The 19,435-nt window shown below is 46.1% G+C and overlaps 1 protein-coding gene across 2 annotated transcripts in view; it reads left to right on the forward strand.

Moving 5' to 3' along the window:
• Positions 1-2,375: 2,375 nt before the first annotated feature.
• mdy (diacylglycerol O-acyltransferase) overlaps positions 2,376-19,435 on the forward strand; it is a 260,993-nt gene continuing 243,933 nt past the window's right edge. Inside the window, exon 1 of one of the 2 annotated variants that reach the window (XM_037428844.2) lies at positions 2,376-2,685. In XM_037428844.2, coding sequence (XP_037284741.1) covers positions 2,564-2,685 — 122 coding nt within the window. In that variant the 5' untranslated portion in view covers positions 2,376-2,563. The remainder of the gene's footprint in view (positions 2,686-19,435) is intronic. The other variant, XM_037428848.2, reaches the window with a different exon arrangement.

Genomic DNA, 19,435 nt, shown 5'->3' on the forward strand with positions numbered 1-19,435 from the left:
ACCGGGATGGAACCAGTGACCTCTGGTCAACAGCCGAGTGTGGTTATAACCACCGCACTACCGAGGCGGACCCTTGCATTGTCGCTAGACGACGACCATAAGCCGAGCAAACCTGTTAATTTTCTAGACTCATATATATAGTATAAATTCTCCTCGACAATGTCTCTTCCACACAAAATAAAAATACTAACATGAACATAACTCTCTTCTAAAGCGTTGTGTTATTTCCTAAAGAAAATTATGCAGTGAAATTAACAGAACCAAAGTAGACAGTAAAATTTATTCGGGTGCGCACGGCGTAAGACTGCCACACTAAGAAATATACACGTGGAAATCGGCCACTTTCATAGCCCTGAGGCTGATGTGCTGCTGATTTAACTTCTCTGCCGTCTGCCAGCGAGTCATATTCATTTGACCAGTCTGTGAAATCGGTCATATATAGCCTTCTTCACATGATGTGAATATGCAATGACATTAATCTAAGCGAGCCTAATTGAACTGAACGAGCTTTTATGTGTTCAATGGAAAAACAAATTCTGAAGATTTCATCTACGAAGTGACGTGTGGAATGCCCCCCCCCCCCCCCCCCGCAAAACATGAATAATCATCTGAGACATCGTTTACCTAGAAGTATCCCTCCCTGCTGGTTTCTGGAATCAACAGCGAGAAATGTAACTCGCACTCAAACCTTGATTACAGCAGGTGCTTTCCACGGTCCGGGCATTTGTCATCCACTAAAGGATGTCGTATTGCTTTATCTTCTTCGAATCCTGGAGTAGTAAGTAACCATGGACGAGTGCGTACGTATTGCTATCATGAGTCTTTGTCAAGGTATGCGGTCATTGAAGATAATATTGTTACCTTACCTATACAAAACACAAGGTGATTGGGCCGGTTGGCACTGTAATGGGAACCAGCGAATTATTTATTGCCCTATAGATCTCACGGGCTTCCTGATGGTGCCAAACCGGCTAGATTAGAGACCCTTGTTAAGTAAAGGACAGGAAGATTTATTGATATGTGTGGCTTAATGTCCAAAAATCACCATTTGATTATGAGAGACGCCTTAGTGGAGGGTTCCGGAAATTTCGACCACCTAGTGTTTTTTTAACGTGCACCCAAATCTGAGCACATGGGCCTACAGCATTTTCGCCTCCATTGAGAATGCAGCCGCCGCAGCCGGGATGCGATCCCGCGAACTGCGGGTCAGTAGCCGAGTACATTAGCCACTAGACCACCGCGGCGGGGCAAAAAAAAAAAATAAAAGACAGGAAGAGCCATTAACATTGGAGACAAGCAATTAGTGAAGCTTATAAAGCCAATGAACATTTTTAAATGCGTAGCATTTCTTAGCCCCATCGGCGACTTTGGCCGTATCTATCTATCTATCTATCTATCTATCTATCTATCTATCTATCTATCTATCTATCTATCTATCTATCTATCTATCTATCTATCTATCTATCTATCTATCTATCTATCTATCTATCTATCTATCTATCTATCTATCTATCTATCTATCTATCTATCTATCTATCTATCTACGACTTTTAGCTCTCCTGGTTGTTTCGATAATCGGATCTATACCAAAATGGGTAAGGCATAATATGACTTTATGACGAGTACAAGTGACTGGTCATGACATGAAAATGATGACGTGTATGTCATGAATGTCATGATTTACATGTCATGGTCTTGCTGCTATTGCGGTGGTGCAGACATGATAATAATGATATGGAAGTCATGTACGGCATAATTTACGTCCGCCTCGTAACGTTGTGCTGATTTCAAAGTACCATATCAACCTTTTTCATTTGTGCTTCGCATATCGTCATTTCCACTGTACGTAGGATCTGCGAATTTTTCGCTAGCCTTAGTTACAAGATGCATTTACACAGTGAACGCACTTCGAACAAAAGTAGAAAGCCCGCACGCTGAGCAGCACCGTCCTCTTCACTAAAGGAGCTTGGACTGAATCAAAGTATAGCATAGTAGACGATCTTGGGTGAGGATACGTTTCACGTTTACTATACGTGCAAGATACCGTGTCACCGTCTTCGTCGAAATACTTCGCTTCTCGAAACTACGCACCATATAATCTTGCAGCGAGGGTCAGGGACCACAATTATCGGCGCTGTGCTGACGGGCACCTGCTTAGCGTAAATATAGTTGTGAGCCAGACACCAGGCCGGGCCCAGCACGTGACATAAGCTTGCCGTGCTAAACTTGCGCCGCCGACGACGTGGGAGTCCCCAGCGCGTGCTGCATCTCACGCAAGCCATCAGCTTCCTGGAGACTTCGGCCCATGTTCAACAGGCGGCGCCACTATCGATAGCCGCGGCCGGCCAGCGGCCAAACAGCTGTTATCTTGCTACATCCGTTTTAACTCCGAGCTGGCGCGCGCAGCGGGCGGTGTTTTTTGCTACGGCGTGCTGCACACGCGCACCGAGCATCGGGGAGGCGCGTTGAGTGATTGCAAGCAAGCGCCGGTCGCTTTCCCGCTTCTCGCCTCCGGAGTCAGAGACGCCGTGCACGGGCGCTGTGGTTCCGGCCGCAGCCCGCGATGGCACAGCAGAACGGCCCCACCACCAACGGGGTTCGAATACGTCGCACCCTGAGCCTGGCCAACGCACTGCAAATCCAGGAATACGAAGCCAAAGAACGCCGCCTCGCCCCCGACTCACCGTGAGTGCGCCTCTTGCAACCAACTGTCACCTGGGCCGCATTACGCGAAAAGCATGCTCCTTGCATCACTGATACGTAGCGTGTCCTGTGTGTCGTCGCTAATTGATGTCGAGCGAAGGGATACGAATAATTTGTCTTCTTTTCGCCATGTTCAGTCAATCGTCAATAGAAAAAAAAAAGGTACGAAGAAAATTGACTAAGCATGACCAGCTAATTATCGTGACAATTACTGCTCGCGGTCTGAGTTCTCGCGCGAGCCCATCAAATGGTCGCAATTGATAGACTTGCGTGGTATAGGACATCGGTTATTTACATCTATGCATCCATGTATAAGCATTTTCTTGTCAAAGTGGATACTATTATTACGAAAGATGCATGTAAATGCATGGATGGCTGGGTCAGTTGGCATACTTGCGTTATTGATGCAGTGCTAAAACGCGAAGGCGTTAACGTCTTATGACACAGAGCACACAGGGCAAGGACCCATCCTGTGCACTTTGTTTTACTTCCGATGAATCAATCATGTGAATGCTGATACATATACTTATTGCTTGCACCGGCCTTCAGTCCATTTTTTCTGCGATTTGCGTAGTTTTTTTTTTCTTTCAGTTTGCTTGATTTCTAAATGGCTAAACTCATTAAAATTCGTCAGTGCTCGCAGTGTTATTGAAGGTAGGAATTGCTAGGAAACTTTTTCATTGGTTTTGAGTCGAAAGCTCTTTCTGAAAGTTTACCCTCAAGAAAAACAGCGGTCGCATTCGTTTCGGGAGAGAAGAGATAAGAGTTGCGAGAAATCCTCAGACTTTCCAAACACTTTTTTTATTTCCCGCTTGCTGTATCACGCCTCCCTGTACCCGCTGATGGATGGAACGATGACGCTGTTTTGGTGCAAATTTTATATATATATATATATATATATATATATATATATATATATATATATATATATATATATATATATATATATATATATATATATATATAATATATAATTTTTTTTTCGATTACAGCGGCTGCGCTCAGATGCGGGCCACAAGCGCGCATCAGAGATGTTGCCCCGCGAAGTTAAAGAACTCAAACCGTTTCGTTGCAGTGCAGGCCACTATCCTCCCTAAAACGTTGGAGAGCCGAAACAATCACTGCTAACCCGTCGCAATTTAATCTTCGTCGTAAGTCTAATATTATTGTGCTCCTAGTAGTTTTTTGTTTATTTTGACTCTGACGGGTGTCCTTCTTTGGTACTTACTAGACCGAGCCACTTCATATCTCTCAACAACGAAAATTACATTGGTTAAAATTTTCTTGTCGAGGTGACGTGATGAGAAATTTAGTAATTAGGAAAAAAAAACATTTGTGAAGTCATTCTCTTTGTCGCGTCTTTTTTTTCTCTTGAAGCGATGACAAATGGCTGCGTCATTAAAGAACAGGTGCAATTAGTTTTGGACAGTGGGTTTGGAATAATGTAACAATATCTCAGTCGGACGGGAGTGCATATAGTAAGCTTTTCCCCGAATCCCGATCACGTACGTACTTACACTCGCGTACCTGACGATTAGTCAATAAAAAAATCGCACAATTTGTGCCTAGCGAGGTGAAGCTTCTCTGAATCTTCTGTCGTGGAAAAGCGATAAATGGCTTCGCTAAAGTTGTACTTTCGGCTATGGACGAGTTGGGCTTGAAGCCTAGTCGCTCCAAAGCTGGTAGCTTGAACCTGTTGCGCACAAAGGTCATCTGAAATAGCCGACTCAATTTAATAAAGCGACAGGAGATAGCAAAGTGGGGCAACAATTACTGGGTGTATTGCTGTGTAAGGATGTGCCGCTTGCTCTTATCTACACCAGAAAGGTGAGCTTATCTTTGGCTGTGGGTAGCACTTCGCAATGTTGGTTTTTTTTCTTGTTTGTCGAAACACGACGAGGAAGGCTTCGGGACAAGCGCTTGTATTTTGCTTCAAGTCCGCACTTTTGATGCCTTTCTTGCTATGACGGCCCCGCCGCGGTGGTCTAGTAGCTAAGGTACTCGGCTGCTGACTCACAGGTCGCGGGATCGAATCCCGGCTGCGGCGGCTGCATTTCCGATGGAGGCGGAAATGTTGTAGGCCCGTGTGCTCTCATTTGGGTGCACGTTAAAGAACCTCAGGTGGTCGAAATTTCCGGAGCCCTACACTGCGGCGTCTCTCATAATCATATGGTGGTTTTGGGACGTTAAACCCCACATATCTATCTTTCTTGCTATGACGACAGTTATAGCGCGAGCGCAGAACGACGACCAAGGGAGGAGACGTTTTGTCATCGTTCTGCTCTTGCGCTATAACTATCGTCATGTCATACCAACTAGCCCAAACCGCAACACTTCGTTGTTAATGGTGAAACGCTGCTCGTTCATACCCATGTGCAGATACATACCTACCAGCTCGCTCAGTTTTGCACTCCGAGGTAGCAGTTGCCGCAATTAGAGCCCGTTCTTTCTGATTACAACGTGTCAGGGGCGTCAATAGTATTATATTGCTAACGTGCGTGTATGTGCAACGACACGATTACGCACTTTCTTCTCACAGCTGTCCTCCCTTCCGGAGACAATTGCCAGGCGAGAGACAAGCTTGACAGCTGTCTGCTAGTACGCTGGTGCCAACCGGCATAAACACGGACGGCTCTAGAGGGGTCGTTGAAAACATTGGCTGAATGCAGATACAGAATGGCTCAGTGTGTGACAACTAAAAAGAACTAAACTCGGGCTTGCACTGCGTGAACCATGCGATGCAAAAAGACTGCTTCTCACGCGTGTCAGTGACCGTGCTTGTGTAGCCCTACAGTTTTTGCTAAATGGCGGACCTTTTTGCTCGTGTTTTATGAGATTAGGGAGGAGGAGGGACATATAGCTTAGCCAGACCGACTGGCTACTTTCTGATGCCGAAAGGGTAGCGCTTCCTGAAGATACTGAGCTCAACGGTTTCAGGAGCAAACTTGACTCGAGTAAACGGGATGTTTCCCGCAATGGAGCCATACCCACAAGCTCAGACCTTTTCAATGAGCTTACTTGCAGCAGCACTGCATGGTCGTGGAAACAAATCGAGGAAGTCGTCCCCCTCGGCAATTTGTCAGGAAGCAACAAAGTCTTGGCGCCGCCGTTACTATACGTTCATGATTCGTGGCCGAATTCAGGGTTTGTCAAGTTGCTCTGCGGCTTCGGAAGTGCGATATGAGATTAGTGGTTTTACGTGCAAAACCAAGATAAGATTAAGAGGCACAGCGTATAGGGGTTAATTATATTCGTCTAGGATTTCTTAACGTAATGCAAGTAAGGCCATCCAAAACTAGCGGACGCAGCGTCGACTTTTCTGTGCGTCAACATCATGTGATGGAAAGAAGTTGAGAACAAAAAATGGTCTTATGTTCAAGCGCTTGCCCTCACTCTTTTTTGCAATCCAACTCAGTCATTGTGCGCAGCACTCAGAAAAAGTTGCCGCTCTGGCACGCTAGTTCAGGATTTAGGCCGATTTACACTTCCTGGACCTTGAATTTTGGTTCCTTAGAAGTTTAATTGATTGATATGTCGGGTTTAACGTTCCAAAACCACCATATGATTATGAGAGACGGCGTAGTGGAGGGCTCCGGAAATTTCGACCACCTGGGGTTCTTTAACGTGCACCTAAATCTGAGCTCACGAGCCTACAGCATTTTCGCCTCCATCGAAAATGCAGCCGCCGCTGCCGGGATTCTATCCCGCGACCTGCGTGTCACCAGCCGAGTACCTTAGGCACTAGACCACTGCGGCGGGGCCCCTTTCCACGCGCTGCCGGTACAGCCGCAACGCACGTGCCAGGATCCCTGCCGTAAGCAAACGGGGGACAAAAAAGCCACTTGGCGACGCTCTTTCACTCTCTACTTGGTGCGACAGGTGTGCTGGCACGTGCGTTGCGGCTGTGCGGCTATTAGAAGTGCGGCCACATAGAGGGAACTCGCACCCTGCCTGCACGGTTAACTGTGTACCACACCTTAGCCGCTAAGCTACCGCGGCGGGTAAAGTCGGATGCCTCGTAAAGTCTGGTAAAGTCTGAATCGCGTAGGTGACTACACCTACGCGATTATCCAATTTGTTGAGTAGCTTGCGTCTGCAATATGGTATGAAAGCCACAATAATGAACCTCTTGAATTCAGTATTATTCTTTCTTTGAACGAGTCAGGACATTAATTAGTCTATCATTTTGTAATGCATGCTGCTTTTACATGGACGTACACAAACACACGCATATATATATATATATATATATATATATATATATATATATATATATATATATATATATATATATAGGTTCACTTAGTCAGAGTATATGCATCAGCGGGAGCAATTAAGCCATTAATTTTTGCCGAGTATGTAAACTTTGCTTTTCGACATCCTACATTGCACCTTCTTTTTTAGGGGTGAAACATCCTTAAAGCATGGGTCGCCCATCACCTGTATGTATGACCACCTCACAGCATATCCACGGAATGTATGATGGTGAGTGTGGCGAAGCTTCGGAGGATTTTACTGGCAAACTGTGAATCATCCGCTGGCCGCATCTGTCCGTCGTCTGTCTGTCTGAATGTTTGACGCACGGACGGACGCATGGATAGACGGTAGCAAGAACGAACGGGCGCACAGAAGCGCGAACGGACAGACAGACACTTCGCCCCACTCATCATCATTCACTCCTCGCTGAGCCCATTTCGCGTGGCACTGGTCTGCGCATGCGCAATGATACGCTGCAGCCGCCGCGTGCGACTCGCCGCTGCCGGTGTGCGCTTTCCAGAGGAGTGCCGTCATAGCCTTGGTAGACATATGGACGCCGACGCGCGCGCCTTCCCTGTGCAGTCGCCATATGACACTGCGCTGGAGCCGCTTGATAGCGCCTCTGACTGGCGTTTGCCACTGTGGTGTAGCCATGGAGAAGGAGAGTGCAAATGCTGCTCAATGGTGCAGTAGAGCGGAGAAGCTTAACTCATCGGATCCCGAAGTAGTTGCCCGGCAAAATATACATGTGCCACATAATACTTATACCGTGTGTGTGTCATTGGAACAGCTGTAAGCATGATATCTGGAAAGCTAAGAATAATCAGCTGAACATTTGCTAACGCTACGTATATCCTGGCATAGTCGAGCTAAGCCACTGCCATTTTTTTTTCTTCCTCGCCATCTTATTATACTAGCATACAAAGAAAAAACCTTTTTTTTTTCCTTTTTCGGACTTTATGGGGCTTTCGTCCTATTGCATTTATCGGTTATTAGCAGGTGCTTTCAGACTTGAAGCGAGATTTAAAGTGATGCTGTAAAGTTATTCTACCTTCGCTAATTACTCACCTGACATTGCTAATATATAGCGATTAGAAGTTTGGTGCTTGTAGAACTTGGACAGAAAGCTAATAACTGGCTCGCACGTATGAAATTAAGGCTATTCCTGATGTCAGATTTTTTTTCAGTGAATCATTAAACCTGGTGTTTTACGAATTAATTCAAAAATAAAAGTTTGCTGACAGGAAAAAATGAAATGATGAGCCTTATTCTTGTGGCCATTTCTCTTCTCAACTCATCAACCTTTAGGCAAAATAAAGAGGAAAAAATTGCGAGATCTCACGTGCAGTGGGAACCGAGGATATACGAAGCACGAATTAGGATGGTTGATATGTCGCTTTAAAATCGGCTCAAGGTTACGGGGTGGACATAAATTATGTCGCTCATGACTTCCATGTCATGATTATTATGTTTGTACGTGTCGTTTACCTTCGTCGTCCATTAACGCCCCTTAATATCAAATTCGTTATATGTGAAGCTAGAAACGGCCGCGCGCGCGTTATGAGCGTAGCACGTAGTCATGTTCTTCATACACGCATGTCATGAATATTATGTTCGGACGTGTCATTTACTTTCCTCTTCTATTCACGTCACAAAACACTAAACTTGATAAACGTGAAGCTAGCGAAACGGCCGTGAGCGCATCATGAACGTGGCATATAGTCATGTTGTTACATGACACGCATGACATGATTTTATGCTAGGGTCTGTCACTTGTGTTCGCCAAGTAGTCATGTCTTACCATACCAGTTTTTCAACATGTCATGTAAACCATCGCAAGAGCAGGAAGACCATCAAATGTAAATCATGACATTCATGACATGACATGATTTTCATGTTATGACTAGTCCATTATGTTCGTCATACAGTCATGTTATGCCATACCCATTTTGGAATCGATACCATTACCGAAACGGCCAGGAGAGATAAAAGTCGTGGTCGGTTGGTTTATCACGTAGATTATGTCGTACATGACTTCCACGTCATGATTATTATATTTGCGCCTGGTATTTGTGTTCGCTGTTCATTCTCGTCACGTAATACCTGATTTTGTATATGTGAAGCTAGTGCAACGGGTGCGAGCACGCTATGAGCGTAGCATGTGGTCATGTTTTACATGACACGCATATCATTATATGATGTACCGTTTACTTTCGTCGTCTGTTCACGTCCCGTAATACCAAATTTGGTATGCGTGAAGCTAACAAAACAACCGCGAGCGCTCCATGAGCGAGGCATGTCGTCATGACTCAAGTGACATACATGTCATGATTTCCACGTTAGAACTTTCTGCGTTAGGGATTTCCACTTATGTTCGCCATGCAGTTATGTCGTACCATACCATTTTAACATGTCACGTGAATGAAATCACTGCAAGAGCAGCAAGACCATGAAATGTAAATCATGACATTCATTACGTACATGGCATAATTTTAATGTTATAACTACTCATGCTCGTCATATAGTCAAATTATGCCATAGCAATTTTGGTAATGATCCTATTATCAAAACGGCCAGGAAGGCTAAAAGTCGTATAGGTGGCTAGATAGATAGATAGATGGATAGATACGTGCGAAGTCGCCGAAGTTCGCTAAGAAATGCTTCGCATTTAATAGATACGCTCAAAGTCGCTGAAGTTCGCTAACAAATACTTTGCATTTAAAAGCTTGAGTGTTTGCCCAGTTGGTGAAGACTAATTCGGTGCTTCAATGGGCGAGGACGACATTGAAAGACACGCTGTCCGCTGCGTGTGTCTTGCAATGTCGTCCTCGTTCCTATAGATTTGTGAAACATCGAAGATTTGCACAAGGTGCTCGTGGTAAAGACAATTTGGCGTGATAGCAGCAGCATTCCCCCCCCCCCCCCCCCCCCGCCGTCCTATAAACGCAGGGCCACTTTGCCGTCAGCGGAGGCAAGTGGCGTTGATAATACATAACAGTGTCGTTGCTACCTGAACGAATACAGCAAGTTTTATCAGCTACCGCAGGCAGAGGGTGAATGTCGGTGGCCCATCTCGTAGCTTCAGTGAAGCCACCTCGGAAGATTAGATTTCCACGACGAGACGTCGCTGTTTTTGCTTTGCCAGCCGTGCGTTCCGTGTCTTTCCACGACAACTAGGAAAAACACAGCCGCCCAACTTCTTCTCACCTTGCTGCACTACCGGTTGTTTGTTCCCAAAAGGCGTTCCCGAAAGTGTTGCCCGAGCATACGCAAACAGGCGAAAGGTGCGCGGCGGCTGTGCGTGCCTGCGGGTGATGTACGCGCCGCTTCTTAAAACTCGAGTGTTCGTCTTAAAGCTCCGCCTTGTCAGCAGGCGTCTGCTTCAGGGTTTATTTCTATTGTTGTCGGGTCTTGCGTAAAACTGTATTCCAGAGTTTTTTTCTTGTCTCGAAGTGTTGTTTCAAGGATTGTTTGCTCGTAACCGAGTTTTTACAAAGTAAGCCAAGAAAAACAAACCTTTCTGATGAAGGTAATGTGTAAACGAGCCCTTAGCATGCGTGGTTTCATGCCATACCGATGATTTGTTTTTTGAGAACCTTTAGTACGAAGCGAGAAAGAACTACGTTGCACCCTCCTCTATTGCCACTTGCCCACCAGGTACGGCGAGCGCCAACCATGGTTATACCCGCTGGAATGGAAGAATATGTTCTAGGACAGAACACGCTCACGCTAATTGTTATTTGGACAGCCGCCTTGTCAGTCTTTTGTGCGTCTGTCCATCGGCTCACTTCTTTCTAGTTCAAGGCCTTTTGTAGCACTTGACAATATGACCATTTTTATTAATGTGTTTCGCAATAGCCATATTGTTATTCTAAAGGAACACTAAAGAGCAAAACGATTTTTCGCGTATTAGTTAGGTACAATTTCAAAACCCAGAAAACCTTACTCTTGGCGCGACATGACGCCTGGTAAGCGAGAAAACGCGTCAAAAGAAAGTGCAGGTGGAGGCACCACCATGAGCTCAGTCCCGCACCAAACACCGTGACGTAGTAAATTAATTTTCATACGTCTATTGTGACCCGCATAGCTTCTACTCGATAAAAAGAAAGTGCATTGCCATCTATGGGTGACATAGACCTAGCACACGAGTTTTCGAGAATTTTCATCAAGCCAATGTTGTGGAAATACGAAAAAATACATTTTTGCAATTTGTTACGTCACGCGCTGAGATTTCGGTGCGAAATTTCAATATACAACTTCAGCCTTGATTTTCTCCGCTAATTATGAACTTGTGACAGTAAAGCTTATGGCAATATATTTTTCTGAGTACAGTTTATTAATCTAAACCATGTCATTGTTTCTTTTAAGCGTCCCTTTAGAGTCCATTCCATATCGCCTTATAGAGCTTAGGAATAGCGTATACTAGAAAAAAATGCATGCCAGCATTGCACGTGATAGTTGCTTGATGAACACGGCTCTCGTACTGTGAGTCACACGCATTCTCTTTCGGTAAAGCGGCGTTCGTCGTTTACAAGAGGGTTTCCGAAAGTCGCTGCAACTGAAGAGCGTGGAGTCCGATTACATTAGTCGGCAGTGTCTTCGTCGTGCAGGACGACTGCGCTGCGCGTTTGCCCTTGAGGAGCGAGCACCTCGAGACGTGCGTGCTGCACAACGCGCATACTTCAGAGCGAAACGCGGACACACATTTGTTCACTGCAAACGCGGAAGGAACGTGCACAGTTTCACCGTTGTAATGCGTAAGCGCCACTCTACCGCAATATGATGAATGCCGCGAGGCCTAGAGGTCATCGGCGTCTCCAGGAAAGTGGTTCGGCGAGTTCAACCTCACCCCACCCCACCCACCTCATAAATGTCTACGATTTGTAGGTATTGATGTGTGCGCACACATAAAAAAACACACATGGACATATACAGGGTGTCTCAAGAAATGTGTCCAATATTCTTCAAAAATCATGGAGAGGAGGTGTCTGCGTGCTACTTGCGGCGTTGCCTTTCCTGTGGCAGAAGGCATCTTCTAATGCGCACAAACAATAATTACGGCAGCAATTATAGAAATTAGCACAATTACCTTTTTAACCAGTGGTGATAGCTGGTCGATTCAAATGGGCGAATTCAAGCCCTCCCTACGAATAGTTCATAGCCACTTAGAAATTTTTGAAGAGCGTTCACTGGTAATTACTGCGGAGCGACGAAATGAGCCTAATTTAGCTGCAGTAACCAAAACCGACCCACCTAACAGGGAATATATGATTCACTTCGACAGTGCCCTTTCAGACCGCCTGGGGTTCTTTAAGGTGCACCCCAAATCTGAGCACACAGGCCTGCATTTTTGCCTCCATCGCGCTCAGCGTGCTGCGCATGCGCAGTTTTACGTCCCGCTCATTCGCTGGGCCCTCTGACCTGCTGAGTCGCTTCAGCTATTACTCTCTATTATCAGTTACGTGACCATAGCAGTTTTCTATGCTAGTTGAAAAATACCTCGCCATGCAAGGAGAAAACGCCTGCGAGAGATTAGGCTTGAATCTGCAAGCAATAACAACAAAAGAAAAGAAATACTATTCGGTGAATTGCTGTGATCATTCGTTGTTGATCAACATCGCTTCATGAGCGTCAAAAGTGACGATGTCGAAGGTTGGTGTACAAGGAAGCGTGGTCGCCTTATTGTGGGATCATTGTCGTTGCTGATGCTCGACCATTCGACTCGGTGACAGACGAGTGAACGCTTCCCCATGGAGCCGCCAAGGACTTGCAGCATCCCGCTTCATGGGGTCCGCTTGCGGAGCAAACGATTCTATGTGCAAGACAATACCGTCCCCACACTAAATGCAGGCGAAGGCACTGCTTAGCAAGTACTCGAGGAAAACAACACATGTCGCGGGACGGCACTGGTATTTGGTGCATACATATACACTTTTATTCTCGTATAGTCGCGGTATCTGCCTCAGACGCTCCTTAAGCTGTATCGTCCATAAACTCATGCTCTATCACATTCACGTGGAGCACGTTTTGTGCAATGGGAAAAATAAATGTTCTTTTAACATTCAGTAGGTGGCACTAACTTACAAAACAGAAGTATTCCTCAGCATTACGAATCCTTTATTAGCTTTTGGAAGGACTCCACTGAACTTGCCCAGTTCTAATAAATTGAGCATTTCAAAAAACGCAAGAGATCATTGTAAGAGAAACAATATTTGCCTTATAGCATTGCGTGCCATGCTTATTGTCGTGCATAGTCCTTGTGTCGGCGCTTCAATTTTGATCATTCCCTTGATTCATGGGTGCTGCCCCAACAAAGCTATAGGTATGTAATAATTCCTTTGGTATCGTATGCTTTGTGCTCATATAACATACTACTAATCATTGTGAGAATTTCAATGTTTACATCCTTTTGCAGAAAAATTGAATAGTGTGCGTAAAAACAAGACTAGACACGCTGAAATTTTGCTTGAAATTATGACTATGATGTGCCGGTGTAGAGAACGCTGCAGAGTAGCAACAGTACACTGCTTCTAATGTATGTCTTTTTTGAATATTTGGAAGTAGTGGTTGTAGAGTTCTTTTACGTATGTGGATTAGCGTTCTGGTTCAAACACAAAAAGTGTGTACCTAACTTTCAATTGTTCTCAGAAATCCACTTTTAACCGTAACGAATCATTAAACTCAAACCCAGAAGCAGCTAAGACAATGGTCCTGTTATATGCACTTCAATACAAGTAGCGTGGGAATAGGTAAAGGTCATGCGCCAGTCTGTCACCAAAGCAATGCTTGTTTTTTTTTTCATACATTTTGCCTGTCGCCTGGATGATAACAAGAAGCAGGAAAGGGGCGGACGAAGCCCTGTACTTCCGCCGCTATGGTGGATGAACTCGACATTGTAATTTGCGGTGTCGTGGCGCCGTAGTCTAGTTCAGTGGTTCAGAGCAATGGATGTTTTGGGTGGGCCAGTGAAATTTCTAAGAAACCCGTTGCAATAACAAGGGGGGGGGGGGATAAATTAACACAACATGCAGCGTGAAGTGGGTGCCTTATATTTCTTTCTTGCAAAAAATGGTCCAACTAAATTGCCACGCCAATTTGATCTCAAAAGTTTCTCAAAACGTTATGTGGTCTACAGCCACGTTCAGTCTATTTCTATTTTTGCTTCTACTTAAATATGCAAGCTTAGAAAAAGTGTCCTTGCGTGCATATGCTACACCATCAAGGAGAAGGGGCCGCTATCACAGGACATAGTGTGCTCCCTATAAGACGTGATTGCTTTTTGTATTTTCTCTTTCGAGGATAGGTATCACAGACCCCCCCCCCCCCCTTCCCCCTCCCCCCCAGAAAAATATGACTTCATGTAGCCCCATTTTAGAACCTCTGGTCTATCCTTTGTTACTGTTTAATATTTAAAAATAAAGACTTTCTTTTGTGTTCGGATACCTTATATACTCGCTGGTAATTCCCGAATATTCGCATTGTTTGCTGATATTTTACCGCGATAGTGTTAAACAGGTTGATACGCAGAAATTGCGGTGTTGGCGTCGTTATTTGTGAGCGAAAAATGATCTCGTGCGTGACCGAAAAACTGAGCAAGATGCAAATAAAACTGATTGTTTTTTGGGGTTTAACTTCCCAAAACCACCATATGATTAAGAGAGATGCTGTCGTGGAGGACTCCGGAAATTTCTACCGCCTGGTGTTCTTTACCGTGCACCGAAATCTGAGCCCACAGGCCTACAGCATTATCGCCTCCATCGAAAATTCAGCCGCCGCAGCCGGGATTTGATCCCGCGACCTGCGGGTCAGCAGCCGAGTACATCAGCCACTAAACAACCGTGGTGGGGCAGAGGCAGTAAGAAAGAGAAATAAACGTTTATTTCGAATCAGTGTTTTGAGCGATGCTTGGTATAACCCTATGATGGGAGGGTTCCTATAGTCCAAGAACCCTCTGGCTTCGACTGCCCTTTTGGCCCTGGCGAGCAGTGGTCGCTGGTCTTCCAGGTCTTCGAGGACGAGCTTGGCCTCCGACGTTTCTATTAGGTGGTCGTTGTTCGTTCTTGGTGCTTGGTCCCGCTCCGGTTGGATGTCGTGGTTTGCCTGGCACAGACATTCCATGAGCAAGCTTGCCAGGGTGTACGGTTCGTCGCAGAGTGGGCACATGTAGCCATGTGTCGTTGGGTAGAGGCGGTGCATTAATGTTCCATGTAATACGTATTGCTTTGCAGGCATCTGAATATCACGCTTCTTTCTTTGGTTAGTTTTGCATGGTGTGGAGGGTACACCCATCGATCTAGTTTGTAGTGTTGAAGTAGCAACGCGTAGGTGTTTTTTACTGCCTCCATCTCTGCAGCTATTAATCGGGTATCCTGAGGTTTCATGGCAGCCTGGCTGACGTGCTCGCGGGCAGTGGCGTGGGCCAATTCATTTCCCTGTAGACTCTCGTGTCCACGAACCCAGATTACGCTGGTATATGGAAGTGGAGAGTGTCGCCATTGCATGATAATAATTGCATTGGCTGAGATGCGGCCCCAAGCATAATTCTGGCAAGCGGCTTGCGAGTCAGTAAGATCGCCGCGCCGTCTTTACGTGTGATGGGGGCGAGAGCTATTGTCGCTTCTTCCGCTGCGTCTGAGTTGCGTGCCTTGACCGTGGCCGACGCTTACTCTCAGCCTTGAGAGTCTATGACGCTGATAGCATACGCGTTTCTACGTGGATATTTGGCCGCGTCGGCATAGCGGGCGCCCGGGTCTTGCTTGAACTTTTGTTGAATAGCTTCAGCTCTATAGCCTTTCGTCTACCTTTGTGAAATGTCGCGTGCCTGCTGCCTGGGATAGGGGCCAACAGAGACTTTCGAACGCCCACCGGGATGCGCTTTCTCCAGTCTGCATCCGCCCTCGCTGTAGTTGAGATACCGGAGTACCGACCTCCCCGTGGGTGTGAGCTTGAGTCGTTTCAGCTGACTGTTCTTGTGAGCTTCAGTGAGCTCTTGCCACGTGTTGTGGACGCCCATGTTTAGAAGTAGGGAAGTAGAAGCCATGGGTCGTCGTTCAAAGGCGGCTTTGGTTGCCTTTCTTTTTTCATGATATCAAGTTTTTCTATTTGCGCGGTTTTGAAACAAAGGTATGGCGTGCCATACGTGATGCGGCTGGTGCGCAGAGCTTGCATTATTCGTAGGGTGTCATGTTCTTTAAACCCATTGCGTTGGTTTGCGATCCTCTTGACGAAGTGCGTGAGCTGCGGGAGAGCTCTTTCAAGTCTCGGTACGGTGGCCGCTGTCAACCCATCCTTGTGTATGTGAAGTCCGAGCACCCGTAGCATATCGACTTTTGCGATAATTGTCCTGTTCAGGGTGACGCAAGGGTCGGGCTCTTCGCATATGGGAGGTCTGTCTCTCGTTCTTATTTTGAACACAAGGTTCTTAGATTTCTCGGGGGCGCAAACGAAACCGCAGTGTCGGAGATACCTTTCGATGGTGTTTACGGCACCTTATAAGCAGCTCTCTTGTCTCCCGATGTTCGAAGCCTTGGTCCCGAGTGCGATGTCGTCAGCGTACATTGCGTGCCGCACATCTGGTATTTTATTGAGAACTTTAGGCAGATTGATCATTTCCACATTGAATAGTAGCGGAGAGATGATCGAACCCTGCGGCGTGCCTCTTTTAGGTAGTTGGAAGCTTTTGCTGCGGATGTTCCAGATGACCACAGTTGCTGTATGGTCCGTCAGAAAGTTTGTGGCATACGTGCAGGTCTTAACGACGCAAACGGTGCCTACGAGGTTGGTGAGGATCGTGTAATGGCCTATGTTATAAGGCCCCCTTGACATTGACTCCGAGTATTGAGTACTTGTTCAGTAATTCAGGTGATCATTAACGTCTTTTTTGAGAAGTAGAAATACCTCGTGCGTCGAGAGGGGCTGTCGGAAGCCGAACATCGTATCTGGTAGGTGCCCGCTATCTTCTAGGTACTGGGTCAAGTGGTCATGTAATATATGTTCCAAAAGCTTATACACACACGAGGTGAGGGAAATTGGGCGCAAGTTCTTAATTCTGGTATGCTTGTTAGGCTATAGAATCATGGTGACCTCCGAGTGCTTCTAAACCGCAGGAAGCTCTCCTCTTTCCGAGCAATCGTTGTAATATGAAATAAGAGCCGTGGCAACCTGGTGTGGTAAATAGCGCAAGTGTTTGTTGACTATCCGGTCTTTTCCGGGGCCAGTATTTCTTGTTAACTTTGATAGGGCTGTGTAAAGTTCTGCCTGCGTGAAGGGTTGGTCGAGGTCAGGGTTTGGTGTTGCCGCATATTCTTTGGTGTTAATGGACGCGACAGCGGGCCCGTCTCCGCAAAGCTTTTCACTAATTCTTGTAGGAGATGTTCTTCCGATCCGGCGTAGTTGTGTATAAGCCTGTGAAGAGGTTGCTTCTGTGCGGCTTTGGAGGGTTGCGCGTCCATAAGAGAGCGTAGCAGGAGCCAGGTCTTCTGGATGCTAAAAGTACCCTGTAGCTTTTCGCAGAAGGAGTGCCACGTCGGCCTGGCCAGTTGGTTGCCATAATTTGACTTTGCTTGGTGAGGACAGCGATGCGTTTCTGTAGCTTCTTGTTGAGTTTTTGCTGCTTTCACCGTTTGACAAGGCCTCTGCTAGCATCCCAGAGGTAGAGAAGATTGTCGCCGACTGCGGGCGTATCGGCGTTGAGCTGTGTTTTTAGAGCGTCGTTCGGCTGCATCTAGCACATTCTTGAAACACTCTTCAATGTCTGTTATAGTGGCTTCAACAGCGAGGTTATCTCTATAGAAATTCCGAGCCGTTAAGCCTGCTATTCCTGTCTTGGCCTATGTACGAGTGTGCGCCACGTCAAGTTGGATGTTATGGTGATCGCTGCCTAAGGTTTCTGCTAGCCCACTCCACTCGACCCGCGTGACGTTCGCCGTGAAGGTGAGATCGGGATTGGTGTCGCTATAGAGACGCTATTCCTTGTTTTCGTCTTCATGAGAGGGTCATTCCTCAACGTTCGTCCGTGGTGCTGGGCGATATCGTGCACCCTAGAGCCTTTCTTCGTGGTGATCTGATAGCCGCATGCCGTGTGCGAGGCACTGAAGTCTCCAGCTATAGTGATCTGGTGGCTATCCATGTGCTTCCCGAGTTCTCGTACGAAGTGATCGAAAACTGGTATAGTAGGTCTCTGGGAGGGGTCTGTTCTGTACACGTTGCCCAACTTTTCGGCGTCTTTCGTTCCGGCAGAAGCTCTAGGAAGATGCGCTCCATCTGTGTTTGCTCTACTTCATGCTTCTGCGCTGAAAAAGTTTTCTTGACAAGGATGACAGTGCGTTGTGTTTGTGCGCAGGTCATGTATACTTGTAAACGGACGTCATAGGTGTTGGTTTCCTGGAGTGCAATGATGCGGGGGTTGATTAGACTTCATAAATTCTTGTAGGCTCTTATGTCGTGGACGGTACGATCTACAGTTTCATTGTCATATGCGTAAAGTTTAATCCTCGTGTTTAAACTTATGGTTGCGGCTTGCCATCTTTCATGCAAAAAAATAATAAAATTTCCAGGTCCAAGCGCGGATTGAACCCCAGCTGTTCGCGAGGCAAGCAGGTGTTCTATCATTCAGCCACGCGTCTGCTTGGAAATACAGTTAAAATAACTTACTCTGTTTGGAAATGCAGTGAAAATAACACTCATGCTTTACAAACACACACGTCCTGTATACAGGCTTCACGATACAACACGTAATACTGCAGTAATATTGTGTAGTAAAAGCGTAATTTGCCATCGAGCATCAGGACATGCGATTATCATTACGACTTCGTCGTTCAAAGCCGGCCGCGCGTTACAAAAAAGCACACATGTTACTGCGCGTACTCCCTTAAGACCCCCGTAGTTGGTGCGTAGCAAGTTCGAAAACATTTCACGCGCATAATTACTCGTGGTTTAAAGCATGGTACCCATTGCACACAATTCTGCCATATGCGAAAGCTTCACTGACGCAGGCCGCTTTTAAACTTATTGATTACATTGTTGTAATGCACAATTTAAACTTATCGAGTAACATCATACAATAAAAAGCATGCACCAAGTGGTTGAAGTGCACCATCGTGGCGGTCTAGTTGCTCAGGCACTCGGCTGCTGGCCCGAAGGTCGCGGGATCGTATCCCGGCTGCAGCGTCTGCATTTTAGATGGGAAGCGAAAATGCTGTAGGTCCGTGTGGTCAGATTTGGGTGCACGTTAAAATTTACGGAGCCCTCCACTACGGCGTCTCTCATAATCAAACGGTGGTTTTGGGACGCTAAACCCCCATATAAATCGATCACGAAGTACGGACTAGGGGCAGTATATCGCTATCATGGTCAACTTTTAAAGGCGAAGCTTAAGGGTCCCCCCATTTTTATCCTTGTTATACTTTTAGAAAAAACTGATTAATCGGTATAGTATCCAACAAGGGCACCGAAGAGCGACATATACATTTATACA

This window comes from Rhipicephalus microplus, chromosome X (genome assembly GCF_043290135.1).
Source record: "Rhipicephalus microplus isolate Deutch F79 chromosome X, USDA_Rmic, whole genome shotgun sequence".
Lineage (NCBI taxonomy): Eukaryota > Metazoa > Arthropoda > Arachnida > Ixodida > Ixodidae > Rhipicephalus > Rhipicephalus microplus.